This window comes from Alosa sapidissima, chromosome 24, assembly GCF_018492685.1.
Source record: "Alosa sapidissima isolate fAloSap1 chromosome 24, fAloSap1.pri, whole genome shotgun sequence".
NCBI classification, from domain to species: domain Eukaryota; kingdom Metazoa; phylum Chordata; class Actinopteri; order Clupeiformes; family Clupeidae; genus Alosa; species Alosa sapidissima.
Window position 1 is genome coordinate 1,955,882 of NC_055980.1, and position 14,454 is coordinate 1,970,335.

Sequence of the window (14,454 nt, forward strand, 5' to 3'; positions counted from 1 at the left end):
ACCAAACTCATCTTCCCCACTACTCTGGGAAATGTGGTATGTAACCATACCACATTTTGTTCTTTCTGAAGAACATCTTCATACTACATGCAGCCAGCTGGATTATTGCTTCTAAGATATTCCCATTGGTCTCGAGTTCCCCAGCCCCTAGATGGGCCTCTGTGACTACCCTAATAGTATAACTGCCCAGCAACATGCCTGTTGGATGCCATAAGTCCAGCCCTGTCGAATCCGGTCCCTTGCCCAAACATTGTGGGCATTTTCTGCCAGCTTGTCCACCATGGCCTCCTGGGCAGAGGCAAGTCTAATGTGACTCAGGTCCATAGGGGCTGGCTTATACCCACTGGAGAGTTCATATCTATAAGATGGAAATGACATAAAAACAAAGATTGTGTACAGTATTGCACAAAATAATGAAATCAGAGTGGAACACTAAGTGTTAACCTAAAGTGTTGACCTAAAGCATATTTCAATTCCTGAAAAAGGGCAAAATAAATCTCATACTCACTTGGAGGGGAGCTTAAGCTTCTTGACTTTCTCAACAGCATGCTCATCTGCCACACCAACATGGCAGCCTAGTGCCAGCAGGGTCCTGACAAAGATAAAGATGAAAATAAAGATGATCTTGTGTGCCTTGGTCATTGCTACAAGCCTCTGAAAGTGCATCACAAGTGACCTGACTTTAAGACCCAATTACAGTTTTCTACAACTGTTTACACACATTTTCTAAACTCTGTGTCTATTTTTCAAAACTGACACACAAAATTAAAAATGTCACAAACACATTTCTAAAGGCTAAAGCAAACATTCACCTCACATTATAAGCACTTTTGTCATGACATTTTGAATACATCATGTACAGTATGCTGTTGCTCAAAACCTAAAGCTCTTATGTCTTTCATAGGCTTCTATGTATACAGTATTTCCATACAAGAGTGAAAGTCATCTACAGAGAGAAGTTGAAATACACAGTAAACATGTAAGCAGTAAACAGTAAGCAATAAACATGTACTGTATTTTTCCCAAATAATTTGCTGTTGGGAATACAGTATATTACAGCCAACAGGAAAAAAGGAAGCAAAATACAATGACCACCAGAGTTTTGAAAAAGCTGATTTTGCCAAAGACAGAAATTACTGTATTTCCAAAGAAAGAAATTACTGACTACTATTAAATTACTTTGCTTCTTCCAAGGAAAATATATTACTGTGTGTGTGTGTGTGTGTGTGTGTGTGTGTGTGTGTGTGTGTGTTTGTGGAGGGGGGGCAGTTGGGCGTGTATATTCATAGGCCTATAGATCCTTTCAACTGCAGAAACAAAAGTGTGTAAAAAACAACATTGAGCTAATGGTAACTTGGGGTCAAAAGACATTTTTTACGTCAAGTCGCCCTTTTGTAGAACATTACTCTAAAGTCCAATTAATTTTCATTTCAAAGTATGAACATTTCACCCGGAAATCCAGACCCGGAACAGACTGCAAGGACCTATTAGTATATCTTTAGTATCTTTAGTATATCTATTCATAGGCCTATAAGGCAGTGATCAAAAAGTAATGAGTGTTTGTACATTGAGGACTGAGTGTGAATAAGTGGTCAATAAGTGTGGCATTTTGATAGGTTGTGTTTAAAAAACAAAATCAAGTTACTTCCTGGTTAGATTGGTTAGATGGTTAGATTTGTGTGTGTTAGGTAGACAAGTGTGTGTGGTGTTTTGCAAAATGTGTTTTAGGAAATTGAAAATTGAGTCAAACACTGAGAATTAGTGTATGGTTTTGCAGATTTGGTGTGGGGTTATGGTGTTTGAAAGACATGTTAAGAAAATTGTGTGACAAGCAAAAATGTACAGTAGTGTGTAAGCAGTTGAAAAAATCTGTGAATGACTAATAGTCAGCCATTATGCAGTTAGATCCATGACAAAATGCAGTCTTCCATCCTTCCCTCTCAAACTCTGCTAAATAAAGACACTATTGAGTTAATTAAACTAAAGCCGTTCCTCTTGTGGCTACAAAGGGATTGGTGTCACTAAACTGAGAGGAAGTTTCAATATTACAGTTTTTTACAATTGCTTAAACACTAAGTATCCCACAGTTAGTGAAACCTTACACTCAAGGAGCAAAATATCAGCCCAGATTTGCATAACTAAAAGCACATTATCAGCATCACACTTTTTGCAAAACAGTACACACATTGATTTACAAAACTCTAAACACATTACTCTACTTCAGACAGAAAAGAAAACTCAGATAATGTCTCCTCTTTGCAATTTCAAGGCACTACCTTCCAAAACACACACCTATGAACCAGGTGTTGAAACACAACTAACGGGTGTGAAGACACTTAGGTGCTTAACCGTAAACTCAACAATCAGTCCTAAACACTGGGCAACAGGTGAGCCATTGTCAACAAGAGAAATTTAAGGCAATGTAGCACAGAGAGGAAGAGACACTTTTGCAAAAAGTTTTTTATGAAATTGAAAACCGAGTCAAAGGCTGAGAATTAGTGTATGGTTTTGCAGATTTGGTAAGGAATTATGGTATTATATGGGGTAATAGGGTTATAGTAACATGTTTACTATAACAAATTGCATGATATGCAAAGAATTTGTGTGTAAGCAGAAGAAAAACTGTAGTGTACTGTACTTCACAATGTGGAGAAAAAAAAGTCCTCAATGTACAGGTCTGATCTTATGTGTCGTGTTTGGTCAGTTAGTATATTCTTGTACTCAAATTATCCTCTAATTCTACTTGAACAATATTCCTAGGAAAACCTGTTTTGTCAAATTTGTTTTGCATTGAGTACATTAGTGTGTAACTGATTAAAAAATAATCAGATGGTATGATGATGTGTTTGTGATATGAAAACAAAATAGAGTTTTGATAAAATTGTATAGTTTTGACTGAAGTGTTTCATTACGCAAAAGAGCTAAGGGATTCTGCTAATTGGGTGTAGTGTTGTGTTAATTATGTGTAGTGTTTAAAAAAAACCCTGTTAAACCCTTAAGCACAAAAAGCAAACTGTACAGTAATGCATCAAGAGTCTTAAATCTTAAATGACACCAAATTTGGTCTCTGATATGTGCAAAACAATTTCCACAATGGTAGAGAAATTACATACCATTGTTTTACAAAAACATAAAATATACAAAAAGTGAAGAAGTCACAGTATTTTAGTTTACTCACTTGAGTGTTTCCACGGACATCTGCAGATTGTAGCTACGTTCTTGTTCTGGAAGCTTCGAGAATTCAACGAGACAGGGATGCTGTCTCTTGTTGTCATCCCGAATCTACAGCAAGGAAAGAATATTGAATGGCTATTTCAGTTTTGACAGACTTTGGGGTCATTGTGTACACAAACAAACCTCTAACTTCAATGGTCTATTTGTTTATGTGTTGTCAGTTTTACTGGACCAATTTTTCATTTTTTTCCTGAGTATCTCGGTTCCATTATAATAACCAAGCATTTATAATCAACATTCATTGTCAACATCATTATTAGGGCCTACGGTATTATTACAGGAGCATCTCAGGGACACTGAGGGTACTGTAGCATGCAGAAACCAAACCCAGGACTCCCTGGCTACCGCTTCCCAGCCCAGTTTCTCAGCCACTAGACCACCAGCACCCCCTACTTCTTTGTTGATAACCAACTCACCATGCCATATGTCCAACCAAGTTCAACCTTGTTCATCACCCAAAGCTCATGGATATTTTCAGCAAGCTTCTCACGAATCCGTTCCAAATGAGGTGTCAGCACAATCTAAAATCAGAGGATATTAGCATTTGTGATAAAGCAGATCAAGAAAAAGTACAAATGTTTTTTACGGCTTTTTAAACTGTAATGGACAGGACAGTGAAGAGTGAACAGGAAACGGGTGGGAGAGAGCGATGGGGAATGGGCTCAATGGGTTTTGCTGCTGGAGCACTTGATAAATCTTTGCTGCTGGAGCAGTTGCAATTGCAACATATCCTAACAACTGTACACTTGTGACGAGCTTGCCTAGAAGCAGGTGTGAGACAGATCTCAGCTTCACATCATAAAATTAAACAGTGTCTTATCTGATCGATAGTAGGATACCATAAAGTTGTAAATCTCTGACTACTGAAAACTGTTTTAAATCAAGAAGCTGTCATTGATGCAATTAAAAAACCTCTAGCTGCGGCACACCGGTTGAGAACCACAATCATGCAAATCACTAAATTTGGCAAAAAGTGTTTGGTTGAAATTGCAGACAGCAGCTTTATGTCTAGGAGAGAGTTCATTTAGATCCATTAGCCATGGCTACTGTCAGCCACGGGATTTCCTGCATGTTTGAGGTGAGATACAATTACATTTATTCTTCAACTGATGCTTTATCCATAGCATAGCAAAAAAACAGATAAATACAAGGACATTGAGAAGAACTCTGGAGTCATGCATGGACCTTTAGGTGATTTGGTATGGAATGACCCTATTGTGTATAGGGGGTGATACTTTTCCTTTGGAATAAACTGCTGTGTCATGTTGTGGCGTGTCTGCATTCTGTTGGTACCTGGCTAGTGTCCACTGGTGTGGGGGTGAAGGCAGCCTGTGAGAGGGTGATTGTGGGGCCCAGCAAGTCCCTAGTAGCTCCATGGTCCTGCTTATACTCTTGAGTGTGCTCCACTCGCAACTTCTCTCGGGGAAGCACAGCCTCAAAACAGGGAGCATAGTTGGGTGGTGGTAGGAATTTGAACTCACCATGACGACCACCCAACAGGAAACGTACCCTTTTAAAAGCAGACAAATCTCTATTAAACCATATGGACATTATATTTTAAAAATCTTTACATCAAAAGAAAATAGATGACCAGCTCCATTTGGTTATTGTGTTGTTTTTTTCAAAGGATGCAGTGTGCACGTAAGGAGTGACATGGAGTAAACAGAATACAATGGGGTACATGCTATGAAAAATAATACAAAATCAGTGGTGCTTCCCCTCATGAAATAACTATGGCCATCACTAACTCAAGAACATAATTTCACATATAATTGGGAACCACATCAGTAACTTTTCTACTTTAATCTTATGATCTCATGATGATAAACTAGAAAAGCGTCTGTGTAAAGAAACAGATTGCAAATCACAGGCTGATTTCATGTCATTGACATATAATAATGATATAATAATAATAATAATAATAGATTTAGGTAGATAAAGGCAAATCCCCTTTACTCACTTGACTCCTGCTGAGAAGCTAACCACAGGGAAGAAGAGCCCATCAGAATTGAAGTTCTCAAACATGCCCTGTACTGGCTGGCCATTGATGCGAAAGGAGATACTGGGGGAGCTGAGGTCCAGGCAGCAGCTGACCACATCCTCTGTGCGCAAAAGATGCTGAATAGGAGAGCTGACAGTACGGGCAATGCAACCTACGTGGAAACACACAGGAAGTCATCAAAACACAAACAGTCTTGAGGAGAAGAGAGCGTTAATATTCAAATGCTTGGCCATCTTCAAGCAACACTATGTCCTTGTATAGTGTTAATATAGAAGATGTCACGCTAAAGATGCCAGACTTCATACAGCTATTGTAGTCATGAACGGTTGCAAGATTTTGTTTTCCGGGGCATTGACTACATCACAGCAGTCCCCATTTGTACGTAGAGAACCTGTGGTGGTTATAAAAAAGTAATAATCTTTTACTGCTTGCACCACAAACTGACGACAGCAGTGCCTTACCTGACCACAGATGTAGCCCATCAAAGCCATAAGAGTACAGGTCATCACCCACGCCATTGCTGCCCCAGCCCTCCCCTCCACCTGGGTAGGGAGAATAGCCATGTGTGGAGGCCCAGCCCATTCGCAGATGGGTAGCCTCAGCAGTGATGAAGGGATCTACATGGTCCACAATGAGCTCATAGTACCACTTCTTATACTGGGCAGAGCCTTCACTAATGCCAAGGAAGATGTTGGGCCTCATGCTAGCAGATAAAGAGATGAAGTAAGATAGTATGTACAACATCCAAATTAAATATCTTAAAATAAACCAAACATTTTCAAACTTAACTTAGAATGGTATCTGGCGCTATGTACACAGTTTCATAAAAAAGCAAATATGCTGTACTGCTTTTAAAAAAAAAAAAAAAAAAAAAAAAAAAAAAAAAAAACAGACCACAGCCCTACCTGCTGACTTGGTTGACAAGCTGCGTCTGCAGCAGCAGATCTCGCCCTGGCAGGAGGTTATCACAGATGAGGTGCTGGTTGGACCGCACAGCAACACCATGGCATACACACAGAGAACACAGCACATCCAGCACCTACAATTACAGTGCCAGACGTCACAAACAGAAAGAACTGGAACACTGTTAAACCTACAGTAGGACAGCAAACTAGACCAGTCTCATACCTTATGGTTACGCCCATGTTTGTCCAGAAGAGAGATAATCGATTTGATGTGTCCCTCCTTAATTATATTTAAGGCTTCTGGACTTTCCACCAAGACACAATGCAAAACTTCTAGTATACCTGCAGTATGAACAATATGGACATTTTATGGAGACAGATGGAAACACATCAGGCTGTAAATTGACAGACAAGTGCAAATATGACAAGTTAAAATGACTACATACAGTCAATGGCTCTTAAAATGATCACAGTACATACAGTCAATGGCTCTTAAAATGACCACAGTACATATAGTCAATGGCTTAGTTACATCTATCTACCTTGCTGTCCCTATAAGTCAATTGCATAGGAGCTGTATTGTGATTACTGGACAACAGGCACTGAATTGACTACTATACTATGCTGGCTCAGAGACCTAGAGGAAGACATATGTGAGGCATTGACTGTAATATGAGAAACAAGAGCTCTCAGGATAATCTGGTTTCCAGGCTAGTAAGGGGGTACCAACTTTGAATCATTTGACACTAATGCACAGGGAGAGCTCTCATGTGTACAGGGTTTCTAAAGAGGGAATTGTCACTTCATGCAGATCATCTTTATTTAATCTGTTTAACTAGATGTTAGACAATACTGTTAATTTAAATAGATTGTTCTAATAAATGAGATTTACATTTGCATGTATTCATTTATCTGATGCTTTTAATCAAAGTGACTTACAAATGAGGACTGGCATTCCAGCCACAGTGCAAAAGGAGGCCTTAGAGTAACAATAAATACTATCTGTACAAGACATCACATACAATACAAGATAACGAGAGGGTGTTAGTGCAATAGTTTAAAATGACATACCAGAAAAAAGTAATCAAGAGACAAACCAGAAAAATCAAGAGAGATAGTATGTGCAAGTGTGACGGGTTAGAAATATCTTAGTATCACTGTACCTTTAACTGGAGGAGACAGGTTGTGACTGAGTGGTTTAGAAAAACTGGCTACTGATCGCCACCACTTTGTTAGTTAAGAATGAAGCAAAGGGGTCAACTGTGTTGGCAGCTGGAGGAGGGGTAAGTAGTGTTTTGAAGGTGGAACTGTGACACAGTGGATCTTCTCACTGTAAAAAGTTTGTAGCAGTGATGCTTGATAAGGAGGACAGAAGTGACTAGCTTGGGAGGTCAGTATTTTTTTTTATATTTGTTCCACTTTCTCTCAGCAGCTCTGAGATTAGTGCACAGCATTTGGAGGGTATCATTCAGTCATGTGTGAGGCTGGTTAGTTTGAGCAGGTCTCGTGGATAAGGGAAACAGGCCATCCAGACATTAGCTCAAAGTAGAACATAGAGGCTCATTAACCTCCAGAGAGAAGCATGTGCTAGGAGGAGGTAGAGCAGAAATGACCACTGAGAAGTGGATGGGAGACAGGTTCCGGAGGTCGCGGTGGAATGAGACCATAGGTAGAGCAGGAATGACCACTGAGAAGTGGATGGTTCCGGAGGTCGCGGTGGAATGAGACCATAGGTAGAGGAAGAGATGTTTGATGTTTGAGACACACATGAATTAAATAATGGTCAGAGAGGTGCAGATGTGTAACTAAGTATCTGTGGCACAGTTTTGTGCAGGAATGACATCAAGCTCTACTTTGTGAGTAGAAGGGCTGCAAATCTGTTGTAAGTCAAAAGAGTGTGTCGGGGACAAAAAGTCCACTGAGGTAGAATGGTCTATCGCGAACATATCATTTGTGTGGGGGAACCAGGGCTAGGGCAAGTAGGACAGTTTGCCTTATTCTGTGGCTTTATTCGGTGGACTGACACAGGTAGACTCACGCGTGTTCATGCAATAAGGTTTTTGCACACAAGGGCTGATGCTTCAGCAGATATTTCAGCAATAGCCTATATTGTTATACATTAGCATGAGCTCAATTAAACAAGGTTGGTCACATGTTACACTGTTTGCACTCAGTCCCACACCCCTGATCATTACGCGATTTGCTGCTAAAGCTTTGCTGATGAAAAAAAAAGTTTCACTTTTTGAAATAGATTATGGAAAAAAACAAAATTGTCCACAATATTCTATTTTTTTAGATGGACCTGTATATCTTTGTAGATTTTTAGATGAAAAGTGCTTTCAGCTACATTGGAATTTGATATGAGTAGTGTTTTCAATGAGACAGGAATGTGAAAAAACTGCTCCTGATCTCTGCTGTCGGATGTTGGCTCTCTTTTAGAGGAACTGCAGTGATGGAACATTCATGAATTTTTAATGGAATACACATCAGCCACCCTCTCTCTCTCTCTCATACACACAGAGACACGTTCTTAGACTTTCTATATTGGTCCTTCTGACCTCTTCTAACTTTTCAAATAACTGCATTTGATCAATAACACTTTTTAATTTATTGAGTGGACATAGTGCAACCCCTGAGTTCTATAAATTCATTGGGACGTCATTATGGGGCGTGTTTCAACCGATACGGGGGGGGGGGGGGGGGGGGGGGGGTCGACCTAACTAATCAGAGCAACGCAATAGCTACCGTGAGCTGTAGGAAAAACAACTGAACCATCCGTCTTCTCCACAAATGCCTTAATATTGTTTTCTAGTTGTTGTTTTTTTAAAGTTATTGCGCTGTCAATATCTTGTACAACACCCGATAGCGAAATGTGAAATATGTAGCAGGGTAGGCTATTGGGTAACGGAAATAATTCCTTTCTCACCGATGCTAAAAACAGCTGGGGAAGGCTGTCGCATTTGATTGGTCCAAACAGCTCTGGTTCGGGCATAGTTGCTCCACAATGGAACAAGTCCAGACTGAACTTCGCGACCACAAAAGTTGTGGGGGAGGGGGCTAAGTTCGGCTGGCATCCAGGTGCAACCACATGCAACCTGTAAACTCTGCTCTGTCCACATATACATATTCTCTCTCTCAAACAAATAAACACAACACAACACACACACACACACAACTCACTAATTGTGTTGATTTAGCCAAACAGACTACCTACACATTACCTCCCCAACGATGCATTGAAATGTGATGGACAGCATGCCATGGTAATGTTTCTGTGTATTGCTGGTACTTGTGGTTAACATATTGTTTTTTCACTATCACAATACCATGAGAAGAGCAGTAGTCAGCTGTGGGGTGTCATGCATGGTGCAAAAGAGAGTGGAGCTCTCTGTTATCTGTTTTTCTGATGTTCTTTTTTATTTATTGTCATCATTCTATAAAGAGGCTTGTCTCTGTAATACCAAGTGTGAGGCACCATTTTATGCAGGCTAGGTGGTGATAGCCCATGTTTCCAAGGAGCCAATGGGTTAAGAGGAGGAGTTTTTCTGTATCAAAACTGCAGCTTCTCCCGTAAGCCTGTTTTTCTTCTCTTCTCTCGATGTCCCTCTGATAGGCTCCCAACTTTCCCTGTTCCCTGAGTATTTTCCTTTTGGTTTATTTCCTTTCGGTTACCCGACTACCTGCATCCATGGAGCAGTCACAGCCAGTGCGCCAGCGCAGAAGCAACCATGCAAAAGCACTGGGTCTGGGAGAAGATGGCAAGGCCAAGGCCAGTCCTGCGGTGCACAAGGCTGCACTGCATTACACTAATCTATCGCCTTTGTCTCTTTTGATTCTTCTAAAAATTTTGCTCTTATTGATTCGTTCAGGGTGCCTCTCATTTATAATATGTCATCTATATTTATCCCAAATAAACATTTTACAATTTTTCTACTTTTTTTCTCTTCTCTTCTCTGATTTGTGCTCAAATAAGAAAAGTGTGTCAACCTAGTGTTTGGTTGTTAATGATTCTGCAGGTCAACACAATTAAACCAAGGCTGGAGACAGCTCAAGCAACCTGTGTTCCTAAATAAACTCTAGAATTGAGAGGGGTGGTTGGTTGCTGCTAAGGGAAGATTGGTCAACCCACCCAGTCCCGGCGGCATGGGGGGGCTTTGGGGGGCCAGGCCCGTCCTGGAAGTCATCTGTGCCCGCCCTGGACGAGCTTGGCTGCTCCAACCAACCCCAATCCCATAGATTGATTTTGAACACTTATTAAATGTAGGCCTAGCCTATACGTTTGTCAATCTAGCAAGTAGCAAATAAAACTTGTAAAATCTGTATTATTCCGTAGCTAATCAATCAGGAACATTAGGTAAGCCTATCACCTAAATGGAGAGGAGGTTACGTGGCGCAGTCTACTTCACTTCTGCACTAACCCCTGTCATCCGATGACAAATATAGCTTATCGGCTCGCAGGTAGGCTATATCTCATATTGTAGTTAGTAGAAGTAGGCCTAGTAGTTTCTGGGTTTGTTTGATAGCGTTAACCTTTACAGTTTTTTTCTTCTGACCTAGTCGGAGAACAGGGAGCTTACCACTCCAGGGCCGAAGTTATCCGTAACTTCGGGGCTTACATCTCTAACACTCTATCTGAAAGTGGTTAGCAAATGAACGAGGATTTTGGTTTTATCTGCGGATTTATTTTTGTATTTTTTTTTTAATATGACTAGCTCCAGTCTCAACAGCACGTCTACTTTTTCCACACGCATCTCAGATCTAACACACATATCCCCTCTCGCTTTCTCTCTCTCCATCCCTGCGCACAGGGCTCTCTTAAAGGAGCTGCACCATTTTACAACAATTGGATCTACATTTTATCCAATTCATCATCAACATCATATTGGAATGTTTTGTCAAGTGTAAGCTTAAACTACCGTGATCAATTTAAGTTCCAGTGCCCCCCCTGGAAATGTGTAATGCCCGTCCGTGAATTTGTGTCTGCCGCTGGGTCTGAACCCACCCTATCGGGGGTAAATAGCAGAGGGCATCAAATGGGGTATGCCATACTTACCAGAAGAAGCTTCAAGGCGTTCTAAACGACTGATCAGCCAGTCCAAAGAGCCTGAAAACTGGGCACAGTTCTTCCGGTTACCCCTTATAAGAGCAGCTGAGAAAAACAGGGGAGAAAAGCAATAATATGGTTCTTCTTCCAGTTAAAAAGGCAACCACAATATGTGATTCAGTTTGGCTATTCAATAGATTTCTTTTCTATAAAGATGTGAGGTAAAAAAAGATGCAAAAGGTTATTAAATGAGCAATCTGCAATACTGGCTGGCTGAATCTATGTGGATGACCATTAGTGTCAATACCAACTACTGTACATGTAAGTAGTGGCAAGGCAAATAAAATCATTCTATTAAAGCCATGTTTTGTGTTTTAGAATGACAAATATTACAATACAAGAGCTACTTAGTGTATAGAATATTTTTCAGGTTGTTGGAGTGGTTGGAAAAATGTTCAGCAAGAAGAAACAGGAATACCGTAAGAGGGAGACGACTAGGTTAAAGAGAAAGGATCTTCTTACCCAGCAGCTCATATAATGAGTTTAGTATAGATTTCCACGCTTCACCAGCTTCTTTTCCCGCCACATCAGCAAAGTGGGCTGCACTGCTATACACATGTAGCCTGTCAATGCACTCTAACACCAGGCTAATCATACCCTATAGAGACAACACACACAGATCAGACAGACAGACAGGCACCCAAACACCACACATACGCGCACACACACACACACACACACACATGCACAGACACAGACACAGACACACCCACATCACAGTACTTCAGATATCAAATAAAATATGCATTCAAAATATATTTTGTAGTCAAGCTCTAAACCAGTACAATTATGTAATTGTGCAATAATTAGATCTACCTCCTCTTGGAACAGGTTTTGACGATTCTTCAATGCACGGAGGCGGTTCTGTTTGTCCTCATGTTCTAAATGGTCCTCTGGAGGCTGAAAGTAGCCAATCAGATCCTCCAGGCTCAAGCTGACAGATTCAATAGGCAAGTCCAGTGTGGAACTCTTCCCTTTTTTACTCAAGGAATCTAGACCCCTGGAGATGGACAAAATTCATGTCATTCAAAAGTGTACTCCCTGGCTCATTCAGTGAACAAGTCCTAACAGTCCTCAGCTACCTGTTTAGTGTTTGCACTAAAACAAACACTAAAAATAAACTGAGTGATGCACGGCAGCCATTTTGCGCCAGAATACTCACCATGCACCAGCCTGAGGTGGAAAGTGAGACTGTCAGCCAGTTGCAGTGGGGATGATTAGATGGCTAGATGGGATGAGCCAGGTTTGGAAATGTAGCCAAGGTCACCTTTACAGCGTGCAGTATCCCCTACAGCTCAATGTCCCCATCACTGCACTAGGCACTGCCCCCTGCTAACCCACCAACACCACCTCAGGCAGCAACTTAGTTTTTCAACTTAGGAGGTCTGCTATCCAAGTACTACTGAGCCAATACTAGGCTTCAGCGGTTTAGCAGAGACAGGGTAAATGTTGGTATGCTAATGGCCCAACAACATTTTCATTTTATGAAAACATTTTGGATCTGCATCAAATCTTGGACAAATATCTTTCCATGAGTGCACACGTATGTGTGTGTGCGTGTGTGTGTGTGTGTGTGTGTGTAAGAAGAGAAAAAGACAGAGAGAGAAAGGGAAAGGAAGAGAGGCAGACCTGATAAAGGTATTGAAGAGGAAGACTGTACTGCGGATGACACGGGCGGTGCGTGACTCCTCATGCTGAGAGCGTGACAGTGAAAGCCCGTCATCCATGTGACCCTCATGATGCATTATAGCCTGCAGGATTCACATAACAGAACAAAGCACATTTACAAATACATTTGCATGACTACACATGCAGGGAATACCATGACAGCAATAAAAGTAGGCAAGTCCATTTCATTATTGATGATGACTAATTATTGAGGAGCACTAGTACGATGAGCAAAGTGATTTCATCCTCCACATTACCTTCCTCTGTATTCCACCCATCCGTGCACATTTAGCATCCATGGACTGATATGTCATCCACAGACATGTATCAACATGCTGGATGTAGCACACAGAGTCGCCATACTTAATTTCAGGCACACCCATGCCATCAACCTCTTTCTTGAAGCCCAAGTCCAGTTTTTCCTATGAGTATTGGAAGAGGATAATGGAAATGTTGACAGTTAGTTTAAGGAAAAAAAACACTTGTTCGTCCAGAAATAAAATTACAGCAGTATCCCTCCCCCTCAAACTCTTGTCAAAGAGTTACAGCAACACGGCATCAGGACTTTATGGTGCAATGGCAATGCTAAAAATAAATTCCAGATTCTCCATGGACAAATATATAGTTCACAGGCTGCTTGGGATTTATAAGAAAAAATAAGGTCTTCCTGGGAACAAAGGTTTGGGAAACGTGAGATTTCCCTCTCTTTACTGTAATTGTGGGTAGTATGATCATACAACAAACACTGAAGCCTCTACCTTGGAGGAGCGGAAACAGAATGCTGTGGACTTGATGTCAGCCTTTTCCTTGTCCATGAGGAGTAGGCTCTTGTCATCCATGAGACTAAGGTACTTCCCAGTTGTTACGTGTCGGAGACGAAAGGGCTGGCCCCAACGAGTGTGACTGCCACTCCATCTACAGACAAGAAAAAGTGATTTTATTTTCACTGGCCTCACACCATGCTTTGTGTCTTGCGCCTATTACATATTCTACCTAACCTTAACACAACTTACCACCATCCTCTGGCAAGTCTGTATTATGCAATATGAAATGTGCTGCAACCAAAAGGTAAATGTATATATGAAATATATAATTAGGTACTAGGTAATATTCCCCTTTGTTAAGCTAGTGCTTCTTCTAGGTGCACAACTTCCAACATGGTTGAACTTCAACCGCGGCACACGCAAGAGCGGCAAAGCGGCAAAATGCCAGTTCTTGCGCTGCGCTTTGCTCAGCGCAGCAGCAGGTCAGTTCTTGCGCGCAAGCCATTGCAAATAATGGGATTCATAGAACAGCGCAGCCGCTTTCACGTCCAATATGAACCCGGCTTTAAGATTCTTTGTGAATACGGCCCCTGGTCTAATTGATCAATTCAGAATGTAAATGAGGACTGGTTGTCCCTAAAACGGGTGGTTAAGGACTGGTTCAGATTGATGACATCATCAAAGCATGACTTTCCATTGGTTAACTTCTTGTGCTCTCCTACAAAGAACCAAGGTTATACTCATAACCATATATTTTGTTAGGTGTTTTTGCATTGG

The 14,454-nt window shown here is 41.0% G+C and overlaps 1 protein-coding gene across 4 annotated transcripts in view; it reads right to left on the reverse strand.

The window, feature by feature from the left end:
* The window catches only part of ryr2a (ryanodine receptor 2a (cardiac)), a 113,357-nt gene that overhangs the window by 63,860 nt on the left and 35,043 nt on the right, over positions 1-14,454 (reverse strand). For all 4 annotated transcript variants that reach the window (XM_042082563.1, XM_042082562.1, XM_042082561.1 and 1 more), the window contains 15 exons: positions 13,672-13,828; positions 13,171-13,335; positions 12,875-12,996; positions 12,062-12,245; positions 11,708-11,843; positions 11,195-11,290; positions 6,365-6,483; positions 6,142-6,275; positions 5,698-5,939; positions 5,195-5,387; positions 4,528-4,744; positions 3,651-3,755; positions 3,179-3,282; positions 509-592; positions 199-358 (listed from right to left, as the gene is read on the reverse strand). In XM_042082563.1, coding sequence (XP_041938497.1) covers positions 199-358; positions 509-592; positions 3,179-3,282; positions 3,651-3,755; positions 4,528-4,744; positions 5,195-5,387; positions 5,698-5,939; positions 6,142-6,275; positions 6,365-6,483; positions 11,195-11,290; positions 11,708-11,843; positions 12,062-12,245; positions 12,875-12,996; positions 13,171-13,335; positions 13,672-13,828 — 2,218 coding nt within the window. The remainder of the gene's footprint in view (positions 1-198; positions 359-508; positions 593-3,178; positions 3,283-3,650; positions 3,756-4,527; positions 4,745-5,194; positions 5,388-5,697; positions 5,940-6,141; positions 6,276-6,364; positions 6,484-11,194; positions 11,291-11,707; positions 11,844-12,061; positions 12,246-12,874; positions 12,997-13,170; positions 13,336-13,671; positions 13,829-14,454) is intronic.